Below are 21,208 nucleotides of genomic sequence, written 5' to 3'. Positions count from 1 at the left end.
GGAGGCTGACAGCTAAAAGTGTGACTGAGTGCTCTGAAAATGATGCAAATGAAGTTTTCAAAGTGATTCTTAGCATCATCGTGTCATTAGCCTCGTAGCAGAAGTACCCAAGTCAGAGTAACTGTCTACTTTTAAGGGCAAGCTGAAGACTCAGCTCTTCAAGGAGCACTTCCACACTTAGCTTAGATATATTTGACAGAACAGTTATAGAACTTAGCCCAGTTCTTTGCAACAAATATTATGATATTCATTCTTTGTATTGTAACATAGGTGATATTATGGGGTGGAAAGGGAGAAAAAAAAAAAAAAAAGCCTGTAGCACTTCATGGAAGCATCTGCGTCCAACTGGAGAGTCCACTAGCACCTTCCTACGATGTCCTCTACTGTTTGATTCAGTGCTTGTGTTGTTCTCACTCATATGTAAGTCGCTTTGGATAAAAGCTTCTGCTAAATGACTGTAGAATAGAATAGAATAGAATAGAATAGTATAGAATAGAATAGAATAGAAGTCCTACTTTGGATAAATTGTGATATCTGTTTAAAGTTACTGCATCCTTACATTTACATCATACCTGCCACAGGCGATGATGCTATTATGGTATGCAATTAGCATTTTATCAATGACTGAATGAGACACAGTAAATCTAACTTGAACATGACGAATAAGACGGACTGAACACCATGTGCACACCACGTTTTAATCTAAATAGATTTAAATGGATTCATATGAAAGCAACACACGAATAAACTCCATCAACGAACAATGAGACCATTTCTCATTTTTTCTTTTCAATACTGCAAAGACAACAATAAAAAAATCAAGACAATAACCCAGGAAGACAGAGCCAGGTGTGTGTGTGGGAGTCCTGAACAGAAGTAGTGAATAAAGCGTTCAAATATTGACCAGTGGCACGGTGCTGAGTGGGGAGTGAGGCCATCCTGGAATAGGTGAGTCAGTCTAGATGGATAGTCTCAAAAGAAAAGACAAGCTCTGTGTGAAAGCCTAGCTTGCAGCGTGCAGATGATAAATAAAGCATGAGCTTCTCCAGAAGTGGCTTTGCCATCTGCCTGCTTAAGAATGACATGGACCACCAAGGTAAAACGTTAAACCAGGTCTACGTCGGTACCTGGTTGCATCATTTCAACCCTCATTACATCTGTACAAGATGTGAGATTTAAAACACCAGGACTGAACTTTCAGTGACGGCTGATCCAGCACCCTCTTCATCCCGTCTCTTCTCTGAGATCTTCCTAACAACGGCTGATCCAGCACCCTCTTCATCCCGTCTCTTTCTCTGAGATCTTCCTAACAACGGCTGATCCAGCACCCTCTTCATCCCGTCTCTTCTCTGAGATCTTCCTAACAACGGCTGATCCAGCACCCTCTTCATCCCGTCTCTTCTCTGAGATCTTCCTAACAACGGCTGATCCAGCACCCTCTTCATCCCGTCTCTTCTCTGAGATCTTCCTAACAACGGCTGATCCAGCACCCTCTTCATCCAGTCTCTTTCTCTGAGATCTTCCTAACAACGGCTGATCCAGCACCCTCTTCATCCCGTCTCTTTCTCTGAGATCTTCCTAACAACGGCTGATACAGCACCCTCTTCATCCCGTCTCTTTCTCTGAGATCTCTCTAGCCAGTAAAAGTTTGTTGACTCGTCTGTTTTCTTGCAGTGTCTCTTTCTTCTCTTCTGTTGCGTTTCTTTGATGAATGTGTTTGGTCTGATGCGACTGGCTGCATGGCAGTAAGAATTTGGCCCGTCTTGGTCCATCACATAGACAAAGAATGTCCTTTTGTAGGTCAGGCCATCTCTGGTTGCTCAACTGGAAGTCAGCAGCTTATTTTTCCAGTTTCCCTGACTCTTATCAACCCACCTACTTTCAGCTGATATAGGCCTTTTCACAGTTCAAATGTTGACTCATCATAACAGTAGCTGCACAGGTGGAACTAGTTCTGCTTACAATATCTGGACTGTCACCAATTTATCTACAATTTTTATCAACTGCAGCTGTTTTTTTTCCCAGAAAAGCACGTCCAGATATTTTAAAACTGTGTTTTTCCTCCTCTTGCATGTTGCTGCCCTTTAACAACCTGCTGGATAAGCTAACCAGCTCATGTAAAATGCAGGGAAGCCAAATTGGCATGAAGCTGATGAGTGAAGGAACAAGTGGAGAGACAAAGGAAGGGGATGTGAGTTCAGACAAAAAAAAAAAAAGGAGAGGATGACTGCAGCTGGAGCTGAATAATGTAGGGTAATGTGATCTCATATAGCCACTGACTGCCCCTGCAAACAAAGGCCTGGGTTTCCACCGCACCTGGCTCGCTAACCTGGGATACAGCACGGAAACAGGACTGGTTACACAACATGTCCTGTTAACTCCACAGATCATAAAGTTTTCACGAACAACCTGGACCTTACTTTCTGGATATATCAGACATGTTCAGAGTAAATATTTGAGTCAGAATATGTTTATGTGTTTGAAAACTGCAACACTGAAATGAGAAATGAATCAGAAGATGAACTTGTGTGAAATAAACTGACTTTGGTGCCCAAGTTGCAAAACAATTCAATGAATTCCCCATTTTCACAATGAGAACTGCAAAAATAGCGTCTTCCCTAAAGATTTACTGTGGAGTCATCTATTTAAATCTGTTTACTAAGCTTGGATGCTTTCATGTTCACCCAAGTCTCTGCCTTTCTTTCTCCCTTCCGGTGCATTCTTACTGCAACGCCTTTGCTTTGGAACACTTACAATTCAGGGATATTGAAAAAAAGACTCATTTACTTGTATTTGTTCAATGAAGGTAATCAATAACCACAGTCCAAATGTTCTCCTTAGTTTCCTGTCATTTATTGTGTTTGACCTCAGTCAACTTGTTTTTCCTTTCAACAGTCAGACGGCAGCCCCTCGATGGACCACACATTAAACTAGAGATCAGGTCCAATCTTCTGCTTAAGGCATATTAAAATTCTGCTTTTAAAATGTGGGATTTTGTCATTTATCAGCACATTTCTACCACTGCTCCCCCCACTCCAGGCACAAGAAGAAAATACACATCAGCCTTAAAATCCCTCAGCTAAAAATAATCATCATTCCTTAATGCTTGAATTTATTCACAATCAGACAACAACAAAAAAAAAGTAAAAAAAAAAAAAAAAAAAAAAAAAAAGGTAATAAAAAAAAAAGACTAAAATACATAAATTACTGTAAATTATTGAATAAACTAAAATAAAATAAAAATAACAATAAAACAGAATAATATAAAATAAAAAAAATCAATAGAATAAAATAAAGTAAAATAAAAAAAATTAAATGAAATCAAATCAAATAAAATCTGATTTGTTGTAAATTTGCTACATCGGGCATCAAGGAGTTACGAATAAAATAAATGATATTTTTAATATGGGAAGAGTTGAGAGTAGTCGTCTGTGAAGTCCTTTCTTTCCATGAAGCTCTGTGCACATGTAACACGTCAAACCCTGAATACATATAAAGTGACGCGGTCAGACTTCAGCAGGGTCAACAGTGGAGAAAGCAACACATTACTCCCAGTCCGTTGTAGAGTGGGCTTAAAAAATGATGAATTTTGAGGCTCTTGGACCAGCTTCACCCACATGAATGCTACCACAAATTCCCCAGTAGCAAACCTAAGAGCAAGTCCTCAGGTTCAGAGGGTATTTCACTTTAACCAAAGGAAGTCAAGGAAGCAAACTCGTTCTTACTGTTAACAGGGATGATTAAAGATTTCACTCCATGCTGTGTTGCAGCATTTTTCATTAAAACTGTTACTTATGGTGTTCTTTCTGTTCCTCCTTTGTAAGGAGCAAACCACCTGTTTTCATGTCTCAGTTTTAGGTTACAAATATGAACTAATGTGAAAAGCCATAGATAAGGCCAATGACTAAACCCTGCCAGTTCAGTCGCTAAATATACTTCTAAACTCTGAAATATTCTGTAAAAAGTGTTGTGAGAAGGTAAATTAGCTCAATGAACTGGTGTAAACGTTTCCAAACGGCTTTATCCTACATCCCAGACTTACAAGCAGAAAACATGAAAGGTAATCCATGACAGCAGCTCCAGGTCTATTTTTGCTGCCACTTAAGCAATCATTGCGAGATAATGCAGCTTTATGCACAGATTGATCTGAAACCACAGCACAACATTAGAGTGCACAGTAATGATGCATTACTGGCATGGAACACTTGACTTATTACTCCTCACACAAACTTTACTTCATCTTCAAAATGTTTCTATTTAAGGAAGAAAGAAAGAAACCACACACTAGATGAAAACACGATCATCACAGAGATAGAGTTAGAAACTTCCTACAGGCCTTTTCTGACATTTTGCTCCTGCAGCAAGTAAAAAATCCTGCAAGCTTTAGGACAAACGTTTGCTCATTTCTGTGACAACCGTTGGAGGTACTGGTACTCTATCCGCGAAGTAACTTCTGGAAAAATGTTTGTTTATACCTGTGAAACAAGAAAACCGGTAACTAAAAGGCAGGCGTCTCTTAGGGGCCAATCTGTTTTATTAAAAAGCTGCAACTTTTAGTCTAATTATTCATTTTATTAGATTCCAAAAAAAGATCCAATTAAAATTCTCTTCATAAAGAAAAGAAAATAAAAACTTTCAGTCTACCGTTTATATATACACAAACTTAGTAAGGGTATATGGTGTATATAGCACAGGTATCAGATCTGTACTCTCTATTGGCAGACACCTTCACTAAACCAGGTATCAGAATCGGTATCAGAGAGAAAAACTGGTTTCCAAACACCCCTAGTTTAGATGAAGCTGATCAGCAGATTGATTTGTCCCGACTGAGCAGGACCAGGAGTCAGACAGGACTCGATGAATAAAAAAAACACTGTAGATGTCCTTCGCTCTCCTCCCAGGATGCAGCAGGACAGGATGTCACGTGTGACATCAATGTTCACATTTTCTAGACTTGTGAATTAGGACTGGGGTCTGCTGCCCTCAGAAGCACTGGGAAAGTTAAGGATTTCCTGTATTCCTGCTAAAACCTACCAGAAGCACCACAATTGCGTTGATGAGTTATAAATATTCTGCATGGTTATTTTTATAAATCTGGTTTAATCTGATATCTGCAAATAATGTCTAATAACAAAACTATGTTAAATATAATAATTCACATTTTCTCACAGGTTGTACCTGTGTGAACATGTGACTGTAACCATGTTCAGATGAAGCTCTGGCATGCTGAGTTGTCCATCTGTCAGCCTTCATGTGTTGTAAATATTCTGTTTAGATGTTGTCATGAATCCAATTGGATCTGATATAAAATCTTTTCAGATATTTAAAAGCAGTTTTCTCAAAATGAGTGTTTCATCATACGCTGGGTCAAATATCTCCACTTCACAAGCACTTACATCAAACTGTCCGAATCAGCTTCGGTGTGGATTTATAAAGTTTTTACTGAAGGGTTTTTTCGCATCTCATTTACAGTCTGGTTTATAGAACACTGTATCCTCAGAACATGGCAAAAATGGAGGTCTTTCTGGTTATTGACGGGATATCTAAATTCCCCTCAGTAAAAACTTTAAACTCTAATATGACAACAAAATGCAAAATGACCTTTAAACTCTGACTTTGTTGCAAAAATGTAAATGAGTGGTTTTTTGTTCTATAATATCTCATTTGCATATCTAAAAACAATAAATTTTAGAAAACTTGCAAGATGAAATGATCGTCTGTGATCAGGAAAGTTTTACGATACGGGTTAGTTATAAATGTGAATCTATTCATATTAAGTGTCTTGACTTAAGAAGCACTTTAAACAACGATAACTTCCAATAGACAATCCCAGAAGATCGATGCCATCCAGGATAAAGAGCCGTTACTGAAAACTGAGACCAGCCATGCTCATCTTCCTGATTCCTGCCAGGAGCCAATGCAGCAGGCAGGAGATCTATGGCTAGAGCTGCCTTCACCATCCAGCTCCCTTAATTATTGGTCTGGACTACTGACAATATGCCCCCCCCCCTCACCAGCGTGACGGGCAGCAGGATGGTGAGCAGGGCGATGTGATGCAGCACCAGCAGGAACTCTCTGCGGACGAAGGAGTTTACGGTCCTCAGCGAATGCTGTTTGTAGTCCTTGTGCCCTTTGACGCGGTAACGGTAGTAATGGCTGAGATACATGGCGAAGATGTCGTACGTCATGTAGGGAACGCCGTACCAGATAACAAAGTAGGTGGCCAGCCAGTGCCTGAGGAAGAGAGACAAATATTAAAGACAATTATTGATTACATAGCTTTTTCTTTGTTTTATTATAATTCTACCATTTAGCAAAAGCCTCTGATCTTTATGCTAAACACAAAAAATGGCGACAGATAAGTCCGCGGTAAGTCTAAAGCAGAACTCATACGTCATACAAGTGATTCTGTATTGGTGTAAACACACAGAAACACAAGAAAATTAGCCAAAGACCAGGGAAAAAGGCCCTCGTGAGCTTTTACAGGACAGTCATGGCTCCTTTCTTGGTCTAACACAGCTTCTCTAATCACCCTGAGGAACCAGCTGGGGAGTTAGCAGCAGGGTAAATAGCTTTTCCAGTCACTACTGGGACTTGATCAGGGTTCTCCCAGGGCTAAGGGTGAGCTTTACCCGCATTATGAGCCAGATGATGGTTAACAGAGGGGTTCAGTAGAGTACATTACTGGGTGTCTCAGGATCAGAGGCCATCCAGGACGTGGCTCTGCTACAGGATCCAGAGTCATACGGTCAGTCTGCCACTAAATTTTAGCTGATTTAATTTGACCAAAGCTTCATCTACAGGATATCTCAGAACGATATCTCTGCCCCACCCTGGATGAACGGCTGTGTGCTAACCCAATGTGCACATCTGTTTCTGCACCTGCACAACATCTTATTCAGCGGTGTGTCTCTCTAGGTTATGTGATGACCTTGTGACACATTGACATCCTTCAGCATTAAGACTTCGGCTTTTACACAGCTCCAGCAGTTACTGGTATGTTCCCACTTTGGGGATGTGTTACAGGAGGTTAAGAGACACTGGAGGTGGGTTATAGGGAAACAGCTCGGGAGGCCTACCAGTGTCACTGCAGCAGGTGAGATGTTCTCCGATTAACTCAGATAAAAGATCCAAGCATGGAGGGAGGAGAGAGAAGCTACTCCTCGTTGCTTTGGAGTGACTTTTAAGCTAAGTGACGTAGCATGCGACGTGTTTTAACTGTTGCACATGGACATGCGAACAAATGACTTCTAACAGAGTATAATCTGCTCTGCTGCCACTCTGTGTTGTACCAGCTGCTCCGACGTTGCACAACAACACAAGTCTGAATCATAATGAGACAACGGCAGATTTAAGTTTAAGCTGAAACATGGAACCAGAATGTATTTCATCTGACCAGCGTGACGTTTGCAACCATCAACTCTGTGTGAGGGTCACGCAGCACTGAAGCACTTACCAGCTCTGAAAGTGGCGGGCAGAAAGATGGATTAAACATTATGAAAGCCATCTGACTCCTCTATGGGAGGTTACGTCTGGTTACTGCTGAGTCACAGATTACAACTACAATTTTTCATTCATGCAGTAAAAACCTCTAAACAGAAAACAGGAGAAGTCTTTGTTATTCATTGTTGGATGTTATTCTTAAAGTGGATTTAATTTCCATTTCATGAGGTATCAAACTGCTTCACAATAAGGAAACACACACACACACAATCGTAAACAAATAAATGCATGAAAATAAACACATATACATGTGAAATATGGCAATATTATGCATAAATATCAAAATAAAACTACAAAAAAATTTAATAAATTACTAAATAAAATTAAAGATGAATTAACTCAAAATAGGAATATGCTTGTAGAAAAACACAAATTGAAAAAAAAAAAAGAAAAAGAAAAAAATATGTTTAAATTATTAGACCAACCAATAAATGACTAAATAAATACATGGTAGGTGTGTTAATACGTAGGTGTATACTTGAAGTCCTTCGCCTGAAAAAAAAATAAAACTATTATTTATCTTTTAATTGATCTGGACTGTTGCTTGTTTTTGTTGTGATTTCTATTATTGACATGATTTAAATAATTTTAAGATGATTTTTGGCACAGCATTTTAATCATGTCCTAACATGATTTCTTCTCTCTTCATACTTTTAATGTTTCTCCTGCACCCCACTGCGATGCTTTTAATCTTTTATGTAAAGCACTTTGAAGTTTCTTGTACATGAAATGTGTTACGAAAACAAACTTGTCTTTCCTGGCCTCACATGAAATAATGAAGACATCAGCTTCTGAGGCAGTGTTGTAAAATTCCTGACATATAAAAGAGGATGATGTCATCCTCACTGATATCTTCCTATCATTTTCAGTGACCTACTGGTGCTCTGAACGTAGCAGGATCACATGTATGTTCTTCCTGCTGCTACAGCAGATGATTTTTACCATGTAGTGATTTAGTTCAAACTAAACTAAACCTTTTGTTCCAGAGGGAAAGACCATCCACGCCCTCTTAATGTATGCCAGGACTCTTTCCAATGCAAATTATGCAAAGGCTTTCGGTCCGTCTTATGTAAGTACAGTATAATAAACAGCTCAGATGGCCGCAGAGCTCTAACGAGCACCGATTATCGTGGAGGTTAATTATGTGGACAGAATGGCATTACGCTAAAGGGAAGAGCTGAGCTAATGACCTCTGACCTCTCACTGGGCTCTTTAGCTCTTAAAAGTCAGAGGATGGAGATTAAGAGCAGAAAGACACAACAAACAGCTCAGGGTGGAAGGCAAGCTGACTCTGGAGTGTGCACGCTCACTGCATTAAGGCAATGAAACATGCACACGAGCCATTTTATTTTAGCAACACTGAGATAAAACTTATCATTTTGGAGTTAAGTCGAACAGAAAAATCCCACATGATGCGAATGGAAATTACACTGAAAACCATCTATGTTACTTTGGTTTCCTTGGATCATTTTAAGTCCATAACTTTAATTGTTTTTCCACATTTTTAACTATATGTAAATAAACTGGGTTGATGAAGTGGAGTGTGAATGGGTCTGACTGTGGAGCATGTGTCTATAAGCTCCAGGCCGAGTGCACGTCACAGGGCAGCAGAACTGAGCAGTGTTGCGGAGGAATTAAGCTCTGGGGGTGAATGGGAGGGAGGACTGAGATTAGCAGCCTGGAACAGGGACTGCCTGGGTCCGGCTGCTGACTCAGGAGGATTAAACCGCTAGCGCTGGCCGAGTGTTACACCTATCTGAACCGCACAAGGAGGCTAATGCTACGCTAGCATGCACAAACACAGTCAGCTGATCTGAAGGCAAGAGGCCAGAAGAGACGCTGGGTGAACTGTTGCCCAAGACTAAATCTGTACAACTCTAATGATTATTTCCTTGATTAATGATTGATTTACCCAACAATTATTATTGAAATTATTTCTGGAGTATTAAACATTTACAGTTCATATCTTTCTGTAAACAAACTAAACTGGTAAATATTCCATGTAAAAACAAAACCATGTGGAAGTTTCCATTAAATGTTGTGCCTTTTATTTCTCTAAACAACTTGTTAAAGTATTTCTGTCAGGCTGACTCAAGCAGAGCTTCAAGGGCCGAGCAGCGTTTGGTTTTGAATAAACATTGAGAGAATTTATAACAGAAAACAACACCGGAGCATCGTTTAGTCTTTCGTTTTGTACAAACATTAACACTCAGCAGATGTGCTGCTCTGTGAGGAAACTTTGTTTTATTAACACGGTTTAAAAACTCCCAAACTTCTGAGGATTCAGAGGTTTGTGCATTTCAAACGGCAGTAATTCATTAATAATTAGGATCAATGAGGTCTAACCTGTCGTTGATAACGTTGCCTCGACATGATGACACAATGATAACCCCCGCTGTGGTTGCCATGATAGCATGGATGGAGGACACCAGTCTGCAAAACAGACACAAGAAAGGATTTAGAGAAATTCACATATCTGCTCTCGGTAGAGGTTCTGTGGAGACTCAGGTGAGTTGGTGCTCAACTTCAGACTGGAGATTTCCTTGTTGGAGATGCTTTCTCCTGGCTGGAAAAGTGAGGGAGGGGGTGGAAGTGAACAGTCTGCATGATGCTAAACAGTACAGAGTATTTTCTTCACAGCAGAACAGCAGATGAGGCTGAGCATGCGAGAGTTCCAGATGCGTCTATGGATCCACATTAGTGGCAACGAACAGAAACCAAAACAAACGTCAGCAGAAAGAACGAAATAACCCACAGACACTGAGTGGCTGCAAATGATCCAAACTATTTGCTGACTCATTCTTACATGTTTAGGGGCCTGGATGGACGGTCTGGACAAAAAGTCCACGGCTGATGTTCTGGACATTTGTGTTCTTCCATCCCACCGCTCCAGAGCACCGCTAGGACACTTCGGGATCACGATGCTACTACATCTCCTCTCTCTCAGTCTTTAATCATCCTTATTTTAAATTATTGCCTTTCGTGTTTAAACAAGTTATCCACTATTTAGCGGTGGGTGAGAAAAATCAATTCACATAAAAATGGGATTTTTGCTTAACAACTTTAAAAAGGATTTTTTTTGGGGTCAAAAATAGATTTTTTAAACGTTTTTATGTTTAGATGCCAGGTGTAGAAGAAGTTACTGCTTTTCTCCAGCAGAGGGCAAAACATTTCTCTTCCTCTCTCTAGTTACACAACATTATTTCGGTTTTAGAAAACACTTAAAACAGAAGATGGAGAACGGCGGACAACCTGCGGAAATGTGCAGAGACAAATCTTCCACCGTCACATTTTAAATCAAAAGTGTGGAAACATTTTGGATAATTTATTTTAAAGGGAAAAGCAGAGCTGGACAAGTGGAAAGCTGTTTGTAAATTCTAATAAACATCCCATACCGCGGTAAGACGACTAGCGTTATGGCCCACCCAGCAAGACGCCATCCTGAGGTAAATGCAGAAACGTTCGGCAGCAGGAAGCCAACATACACTGAAACTAGCACATTTATATGCAGCTCAGGCTTTTGGAAGCGGACAATAAGTTCACACAGCTGGTTCAGAAACATTGCTGCTGAATGAATCTTAAAAACCAAGTTAATTTTTATATTTTATATTATTTGTAATTTTTATTTGGGTAACATGGCTTGTGATAGTCTGTAAACTTTTTCATGTGATCTTGTGTTTAAAAATCCAACTTAAAAACTGAATCGAGAGAAAAGCATGTCTATCCAGCCCTACCACTAATGTATTCTTAGAAAGAAGACATTGCTTTCATTTCTTCGTCCTGCTATTAGCATAAGATAACAAATTGTGGTTCATCATGAAAACATATGTGTTATTGATCGCTCCATGTGGAGGACAAACACTTGGAAAGCTTTCCTTCAGGTGAGCAACTCAATCAGTCAGACGTAGGAGTTCAGTTCGGGATTAGCAGTGCTGGGCCTCAACTTTCCTTGTCTATAAACAGACGAGTGACATAGGAGAAGTTGGTACATCTCTATTTGAAGTGTCACTGTTTGCAGGCACAACACATACAGCACACCACCCTGAAAAGGCCTTTGCAGCTACAGAGGAAACTTTTAGCACATGAAGCCATGAGAAAATTGTCAGCGATGAAACAGCAATGCTGCTAAACTTCTGCAGTTAAGCAGGAAATAAAGTGACCTGATGAATGTTCAGTTTGCAATCACAGGGTTATTTTTTGATCAATTTAAGCAGGACACTGGGTTATATCACCAATTTGTTCAAACCATGAATGACTGCTTTGGCTCAGGCAAGCCCTCATCCTGGCTGCTCTCCAACTTGGCAGCACTGACAGTAAGCTGCTTTGAAATCAGAAAACATGTAATTTATTCCCCCTGCTCTCAGTTGCTGTAAAACATGGCTCGCCCCCCTTTAACGCAATGCCGGGTCTGCTTTACATTAATACCAACTCATCATCACCTACAGGCCAATGAATGAGGAGACACACAGGTTAGCATGTTAAAGTCCTGATGGGATTACAGGGAATGAGAGATGTGTTTCTGCTTCTCATAGACCGTATATGAAAGATGGACAGAGCCTCCGGCGGTGAAAAGTGAAGCCTATGCGGAAGTGTACAAAGCTGCAGTTTCCCCTTCATCCACTAGGGGCTGCATAACAGAGCAAATCTCCATAGACTCTCATGGGTAAAAAGACCAACTTCACAGCAGAAATAAACATGTTTACAGCCTGGTTCAAAAATCCATTTTAGGTTTAATAGGTCAGGTTGGGGGGAGTGAATTTTTTCTAACTCCCCCGTTTAAAAGTAATTTAATCTCGAAATTTGGCATATCCAGAGGCATGTCCTTTTGATTGACAGGTACCCGATCTCCCACTTCAAGTCAAAAGAACACAGAACAACAGTGGTTTGTAGCCGGGCAAGACGACACGCATGCCCCTGCCAGGATGGCGATGGTAGGAACTGCCCACTGAGCTCCAATTCAGCTCTTCAGAAACCTTTGGGTGACGTCAAGGAGGCTCCGTCCATCTTTTTTATACAGTCTATGGTGCTACTTGAATCTGCACAGTCCCATTAACTCTTTGACCAACAGAAATAAAGGGCACGTAAATAAAAGTAGCCTACGATTGGGTTGTACGAACTTTTTGACCAAATAAATGCTCAATAACTTTTTGACCAAATAAATGCTCAATAAATAAAAATTAGGGAGGTTTGATTTTGGCTTTTTAGGTGGATTTTGTTTACTGATAAGATAACCAAAGTCAGCTTCTGTCACCGAGATAATTTTAAAGACATACGTAATAACTTTATTTATGCAAACGTAAAATGTAACATTATTTCCACACATTAAAGTGTTTTTGTTAACATGTTAATTTCACAGCTATAGTTAAAATGTAATGACCTATGAAGGGTGCTCCTGAAAGAAAAGAGCATTGAAAATGATTACATTAACATGCAATCATTAGCTGTCTCCACATATAAAATTGTCCTATTTGTTCCAAATAAGCCACTGTCCATGTGGTCTTTCTTTCACCGCTCCCTGAAGCTCATATTTCCACATTTCTCGCTCCTCTGTTGTTACAAAAATACATTTTCAATAAACAGTATATTAATCCATCAGTTATTTGTTGTTCATGGATCTATTTTTGGTTTGTTATATAGAGGTCTGAAGAGAACTAGACTAAATAAATGCAGAAGACCAAAAAAACAAACAAAAATAGCTGAATAAAGACAGTAAGAGTCCGTTTTCACGACCTCCATGGTTCACCCTTAGCCCCAGAACTGCATGCGTCTCCAGTGAGGATGATGACGCAGATGTGGTGTGTGATCGGCGCTAATGGGATGTCCCCGTGGATCTGGTGTAGTAACAAACATGAAGTCACAAACCCTCGCCAACACAGCAGGAACTCCCACGTCGGAGCACCACGAGTATCATCTGAAGGCTGGTTGCATATCGGTGCTTAACTAGTGTTTTCTAGGAAATCAATGTTTTACTGAAAATAGAAGAAAGTATTCATGTGGTCTCCTGTAGGAACTCCATGTCACACCAGTGTGGCAACGAGGGCAACGTGACCAGCAATTACAAAATCCCAACTCTGAGCTGGGAGTTCGCTGCTCAGACTAGGTGTCCCAACACACACACTGCAACCCAACACCCCGCTGCCTGCTCGGCTGTATGGGTGAATTCTCTGTCACAAGACCTAGATTTTGCACAGTGTATTCATTGTATCTGCCAATAACCCCCCCCCCACACACCCCCTTCCAGCTGATGAAGTGCTGAGCTTGGTGGGGTGAGGAGGGGAGAGGAAAGAGGGAAAAAAGAAGAATGCCTTGATGCCTTGTTTGGCAATGTTGTCTTCTCTGTCCTGCTGCGTCAGGCCAGTGATGGAGTTTTCCTTCCACTACGACCAAGTCTTTTACTGACTGTTTCATTCTGTAGGCAGCAGCGCTGCTTTTCTCGCTCCTCCAGTAAATGGGCTGAGCAGGGGCCATGGGCACTGCAGCAGAGCGAACCAAAGTGACAGCCGAGGCAAAAAGAAGCAAACAGCAAAGTGCATTTAATAGCAAAAAGGAAGTCTCTCTTTCTCTCCCCATCACAGCCTCACCAGTTCATAAATAGATGCAGCAGCAGCTGGCCTGTGCTGCTTCTTCAGCAGACCAGCAGTGGTCACAGCTTATCAATAAGATAATCATTTAATATTAATCATTGACATCAACTGGCTCCAGCTTTGTTAAAGAGACGCTTTATACCATTTCTATTAATTGTTTCTGAATTCACATAAACAGATGAATCAACCAATCCTCACTTTTTCATTATTTATTTTATTATTTATTTTTATTTTATTTAATTTACTTTTTCTGAAGGGGGGGGGGGGGGGGGTCCATAAATAGAAAACAACGAATAAATTCATTAATATTTTATTGAGAAATGTATTGATTCTATTAAATCTGAACAAATTTTGTTCCATTTAGAAACAGTCTAGAGCTGGGTTTATATAAAGAACTCATCTATCGATTTTAAATGGTTAAATTTTGACCAGAGAAGCGCTGATTGAGCGGAGACCGACAGCAAACAGTGAAAATTGTATTTTTTTGTGGATGGACCTTCTGGTGAGACCTAATCTAGTAGGTTAATGCTACACTTAGAGTTAAGCTAACACTGCCTAGCTAAAAACATGCCTCCACCTGGATTTAATCTGGCAAGTTATTTAACTCTAACTAATGCAACCAGCAGCTTCTCATTCCTTAAAGACCCGTGTGGTAAACAATGGTCATGGAAAAGATGGTAGTCTGGTTAGCTGACTTGTTGATTAATACCCGAACAGCAGAAACGTAGCAGCATGTAGCATCAACAGTCTGTTCCAGAAACGCATTTCAACGTCTATCTCATGCATCTGCCAAACCCCAAAGGTCTGAGCGCCAACAAAGCTAGTCTATAAACGAGACAAACACTCCAGCACATATCCTTGACAGCCAGTAACTTGCATTTGGGAACATTCAGTGAGAATTCAGATATCTGACATCTTTTTCTGCTTTTTAAAATGACTAGCGACACATCTAGCAACGTTTTTCCTTCCAGCTAGAGTCAGAAGAGGAGATGTTTACATCGGCCATGAAATGCACTGATCCACTCTGGCCTATTCAGTCAGAAATTAATATTTATTAATTAAGACTGGAAAAAAAAACATTAAAAAGTTAAACAGGCTTTACTGTGACATGCTGTAGACTCCATTAAAAATAAGACTGGGTGTGTTGACGCATTATTAGCTCTTTAATGGATTCAGTCACTTAGGTTCGAGTTAGGCTGGGTGATATGATAGGTATCCTATGGATGATGGAAAACGTCTATCATTTCATATGAGACTCTATAGTTTACGCCATAATAAGGTGCTTTACTGCAGTATTTTACATCAGGATGCGCTTTACACCATGCACGCTGCAAGAAATAAGCAAATATGGAGGAAGACGGTAGCAGACATGTTTCAGAGCAGGATAATTCACTAAAAGATGACCAGCCAACCCAAACTGATGAGATTGTTCATAAAAGAGGGGAAATTTCTGTCTTGATCTGGTTTGGATATAAAAAGACCGACGTGGAACCGACAACAGACTAGCTCACAGTCCCAACAACGGACTCCGACACATCTAACTCATTTTATCACCTGCTAAGAATCAGAATAAAGAATAGAGTCAACGACCAAAAGCTGCAAAAGCAGCGTCAAGTGGAGGCAAAAGCTCATAATAAACTCCAGACACAAACGCTACAACAGGTATTTACCCGTGAATAGTCATACGGCATAGTTCCCCCAGATGGAAGGAGATCACTGCTGCTGTTGCAAAGTACATCTGACACATACCTGATGACTGGCACAAGATTACACAAACAATTATATATCGTTTTATATGTATATTATATGTATTATATGTATCTCATTCTGGGGATATAAGATCAAATCAAACTTTATTTCTATAGCACTTTTCATGCTTAATTGTTTTCATGCTTAAAAAAACAATACAAAGTGCTTTACATAATAAAACAATTTACATCAAATAGATAAAACATACACACACATACATCCACAGTCCCCTTACATTCACCCACAACCACCCTCTCCCGTGCCCTATTAGCCCCTATAACAGTTGAAAGAGGACGAATGACCAGGTACATGAGCACCAGATAAGGAAACGATATCCTCAAGGTGCATCTACACAAAGGACCACCCCCACCCACGACCACCCAGGCCATCACCGTGGGGGCCACCCGGGTCCGAGCAGACAGGACCCACACCACAACTGTAAGGCTGCAGCGCTGGATCCCGACCCACCATACAGGGACAGCCCACACAGCAACACCCATGCAGTCAGAGCAGGGGCAGCCCTCGGTGAAGAGGACCCCAATGAGGAGAGATGAGTTATAGATGACTATAACTGATGAGTTATATCCGGATAAGAGATTTTGGTCGTATTTTGGTCGTATCACCCAGCCCTAGTTTGAGTATGTTGCACATTAACTGACAACACAGACACACCACAGGTCACAAGAAGAGGGTCCTCGCTGGGGAAGGGGTTCCTTCTGCTTCAGCCACAGAGATCATCTAAAGATGTGCTGTTGCAGCATCACCTGAACACGCGTCGGTCGACGTCCACACAAATACATTCATACCACTTTCAGACATCAGAACCGCATCAGAATTAAAGTGGATTGGTTTATCTGTAATATGTAATATATGTACTTCCAATAAAACAATATTATTTATCCTTTTCCCACAATCTTCATGTACTGCTATACATGGATAATGCATTAACATTCCTAGGAATGACACTGCTGTACAAGAAATAATGCATCAAGAAATCTGGCAGCATCATTTTATGAGGAAAAATAAGTTTTATTCCAGAAGAAGAAGAGGCAGCCCTACACAGCCCTAAAACACTTTCTGATATTTCAGACTTGGCAACTTTACATAAATTCTGCTGCAACTGATGAGGAGGAAAGATGAAGACGTGTGAGATCTTTAATCTGTTACATTTCTCATCAACTTCAGAAGTGTACACGGACCATATTAAAGTTATTTATTTCTGCAGTGCTTACATTTTTGGGCACCTGATCTCCAGCATTAAATTACCAGTAAAACCTGAAATATTAGATGTTTAATAAAAGCAAAGTCATATCTAGTAAAACTGATAGCAGTAGTAGTATACATTTAAGGTTTAACAATACCCTAATTTATCGATCATGTGGTTAATGAATCAATGATACGGATCAAAATACAATAACCAGCATGTATATTACAGGTCTGTCTGTGTTATAAGAACAATTTTATTTAAATGGGTTAAATGACATACCTGAGCTCAGGAATAAACATGTTACATGATATTCTAGTTGTCTTTTAGTGATTTTCATATAAATGACTAATTAATTACCTTTCATCTTGTTTCATCTCGATTGGTTGATCTCTATTCGAATTGATATCGGATCACAACTTAATCTTGTATATTAACAAACATTTAATTGTTATGATTATTTGTTACTGAGTCAGACATATTGGATCCTATATTAAGTATTGACCTGCTTCATGGATCAGATATTGAGCAACATTCCTCGATCTACCTTATTTATCCACAAGACGGACTTTTGTATATCATGCATGCCAACAAACCATGCAGAATTACTTCTTCAAATATATCAGTGAAAACTTACAAATCATTTTTAGGGGTGGGACATCACAGCTTAATTATGATTGATTAACAGAAAAAGGAAAGCGTTAAAAAAAAAAAGAAAAAAAAAAGTCTGCATTTAATCGCTAAATGTTTGTCAGTGCACAATTTCCTGGTGCACCGACTACACTGATGCAAATGATAGACTTCCGCTTCACCGCTACATCTAGCGACTTTCCAGTAGAGCTGCAACTAACGACTATTTAAATAGTCGACTAGTCACTGACTATTTAAACGATTAGTCAACAAATCGGATAACTTTTTTGTTTTTTTAATTTAGCATGACGTTGCTTTAATTATGTGGCAAATGATAATAAACACAAAAAAGATGGTACTGCGAGTCGGCAGAGATTGTGCTGAAGTGAGATGCCTCACTCTGTTGGAAAAATGTGTCTTGCAACAAATGTCGACAACAGAATTCATCGTTGACAATTTTTCTTTGTCAATTTTTGACGACAGCGTCGACGAATCGTTGCAGCCCTACTTTCCAGTACCCTCTAGTGACTCTATTTAAAGGGGTGCTACTATGGTATTTGGAGTTTTCTGAGCTTTCTACAGTGTTACAGTGTTGAATCCTCATCAGACACGTGAACGACACTGTTTTTTATCACCTAAACGCATTACTGAGTTTGAGTTTGACTTCCAGCACGCTCTCCGTTCAGTTTCCAATGGCGACGAAAAACTTGTCGTTTTAGAGAGTTTTTTCTACTTGGAAATCCTTGTGACGTCCCGGGGGATAAGGTTCGGTGATTGGTTACATTCTACTGGTTAACAAGGGCATGTACAAATACATCAGGCGGGTGGAAAACGTGGGATAAAGTTATTCCCAACGATGGCTGGTGAGTTTACCAAAGAGAGACATCCTGCTGCATTCGTTGCTGTGGGTTGCTGTTTTCCACTTCGTTTTCAGGGTCTGATTCAGGTTCCAACACGTAGGGCTGTATGCTATGTGTTGACATTGTATTTTGTTTTTTTTTATTGAGTTCATATTAGCCTAATCCTTCTGTTTATGAGATGTTACAATGATGGCAAAAGCAGTTGCGGTGCGCGCTCCCGTTGTAGTGCAGTGGCGGGAGGCGGGGCTTAATGCGGAAGAGTCTCAATCCACTCGTTTTGCCCACAGGCTGATCTGACAGCCTACGGAGAGGGTCGGTCTGAAGTAAATACAGTGATTTGTGACAATAACTCCATCAATCCCAGCCCTTCTGGGCTCAGAAATAAAAATAAATTAGCCTGAAATGCACATAATAGTTCCACTTTAAAGAAAAAGCAACTATGAAAAAGTCCAGCAAGTTTTTCGGATGTAATTGAAGACTTTTGGTGAGTAACGTGAAAGCACGTATGTGGTTATTCTTCTGTTAGCGGCTGATGAGTGACCTCCTTCCCGTCCCGAAGAACACAAAGGATGTTTGGTCTTCATGCAGCATCAAACTGCAGTCACAGCAGCAGGTGATCCCCTGAGCTGCAGGACCACAACACAGTCTGCTTTACTGTCACATATTAATGTCTATTAATGAGGAGCAACGACAAAAATATTTAAAAATGAACTGTAACACGTAGATTGGAGCTGTTAAATTACTTAAAATGACATTTTTTATTTTAGGTCTATCCAGTAGGGTTGTCAATTAAATTTTTTAATCACGATTGACTGCATAATGTCTTGGGTTAACTAACGATTAATCGCATATTGATAGCAGATTTTGCATCTGTCTCAAAAAGTACTGTTGCAGGATATTCATTGTTTTCATGTAATTGTCCTGTTTGCTCTTGTGTATGTGCAGTTACAGGCCCTTTAGTTACTTGTGAAATTCACTAAACAGATCTCTTTTACCACTTCTGCCAGCCTCATCTTTGTTAAGAAACAAACATCTAAACAGGAATAAATATCCTGCAGGACTCCCACAGCGTTTCCAGCTTCTTCAGGTTTCTGCGTGTAGAATTATCAGGATGTTTCTGCTGGAAGCTGCAACATTTGCACAAAGAAGAACCTTTATTCTGAAATGCAAAACATCGGAATAGGAAGTGCTTGTGAATGTTTAAGGCTGTTGCTGGTGTTGTGGTCCGAAGCGACAATGTTGAGAATAATTTAATAAAAATAACCAACAAATCCTGTGAGTTCCTGCACAGATTATTAAAACTGAGCCAGTCGTAACAGAAGCTGTCCATCATGGACTGTCTTTAGAGGAGGGTGGCCCGCTAAATGACCTGCACAGTACAGCAGGTGGTATTTGAGACCACAACACAAGTTATGTGGTAACTTCATTAACTTTAAGAGTAAAAATGACCTTAGACTTGTCCAGAGAAGCATAAAACAAACCTGTCCATGTCTAAGACCTTTTCTGTGTCCAGTTCTGCTGCAGAATCACAACCTTATTTCTGCATCCCTTCCTGAAACTATGCAGACAGCGCATGTCTAATCGCCCGTTAAAAATTCACGCCGCTAAAAGGGAGTACAAGTTAAAGCGTGAATAACACTTTAAAGACCCACTCCGTAACTTTTTGACTTTTAAGATATGCACTTATGACCCGTTTTGATAGCGCACAACAATGCATTCAGCAGATTTCTGGAACAGTCCCTGGCGAGCGGGCGTCCCACTGCTGAAAAACTATGTAACTTTCTGAACCAGGACGCGACGTTTCGCTTCACGGGACAATAAGGAACTGGCTGTTTTGAACACAGCGTTGCTGATTCAGCAAAGAAACAGAAGAAGAATAAGAGAAAAAGAGACCAAACAAGAGTGATCGTAACATCATCTTTTGCTGGCTGAAGAAAGCTAACAGGTCAGGTAGGATGTAAGATAAATGCTGATTTAGCAGTCGATGGGGGGTGCGTGACGGATAAATAGCAAAAGTTCTGCAGTGTGTCATTAATCCAAACTCTTCTCTTATAAAAACACGATAACTTTAAAGTAGAGCTGCACGATTTTGACCAAAATAGTAATCACAATTTTTTAGATCAATATTGCAATCACGATTATTAATCATGATCATTCATTGTGTCTATGTATTTTTATTGCACCACTTGTAAACAACCTACCTGGCCTGATATTATAGTTTATCTATCTATCTATCTATCTCCTGATATATCTATCTATCTATATATATATATATATATATATATACACACATATATATATATATATATACATATACATACATATATATATATATATATACATACACATATACATACACACATATATATATATATACATACACATATACATACACATATATATATATATACACACATATATACATATACACACACATATATACATATACATATACATATATATACATATATATATATATATATATATATATATACACACACATATATACATATACATATATATACACACACATATATACATATACATACATATATATACACATATATACATACATATATATACACATATATACATACATATATATACACATATATACATACATATATATACACATATATACATACATATATATATATATATACATATATATATATATA

At 39.5% G+C, this 21,208-nt stretch overlaps 1 protein-coding gene across 1 annotated transcript in view; it reads right to left on the bottom strand.

The window, feature by feature from the left end:
* Positions 1-21,208, bottom strand: part of LOC306761880 (TLC domain-containing protein 3A-like) — a 31,744-nt gene that overhangs the window by 9,542 nt on the left and 994 nt on the right. Inside the window, exons 2-3 of the mRNA XM_079248208.1 lie at positions 9,850-9,936; positions 6,015-6,234 (exon numbers count right to left, since the gene is read on the bottom strand). Coding sequence (XP_079104334.1) covers positions 6,015-6,234; positions 9,850-9,936 — 307 coding nt within the window. The remainder of the gene's footprint in view (positions 1-6,014; positions 6,235-9,849; positions 9,937-21,208) is intronic.

The sequence above is a fragment of the Telmatherina bonti genome (genome assembly GCF_933228915.1).
Source record: "Telmatherina bonti genome assembly, chromosome: 10".
Taxonomy (NCBI): Eukaryota; Metazoa; Chordata; class Actinopteri; order Atheriniformes; family Telmatherinidae; genus Telmatherina; species Telmatherina bonti.
Note: the sequence above shows the minus strand (reverse complement) of the source record. Positions and strands in the feature narration are given on the sequence as shown.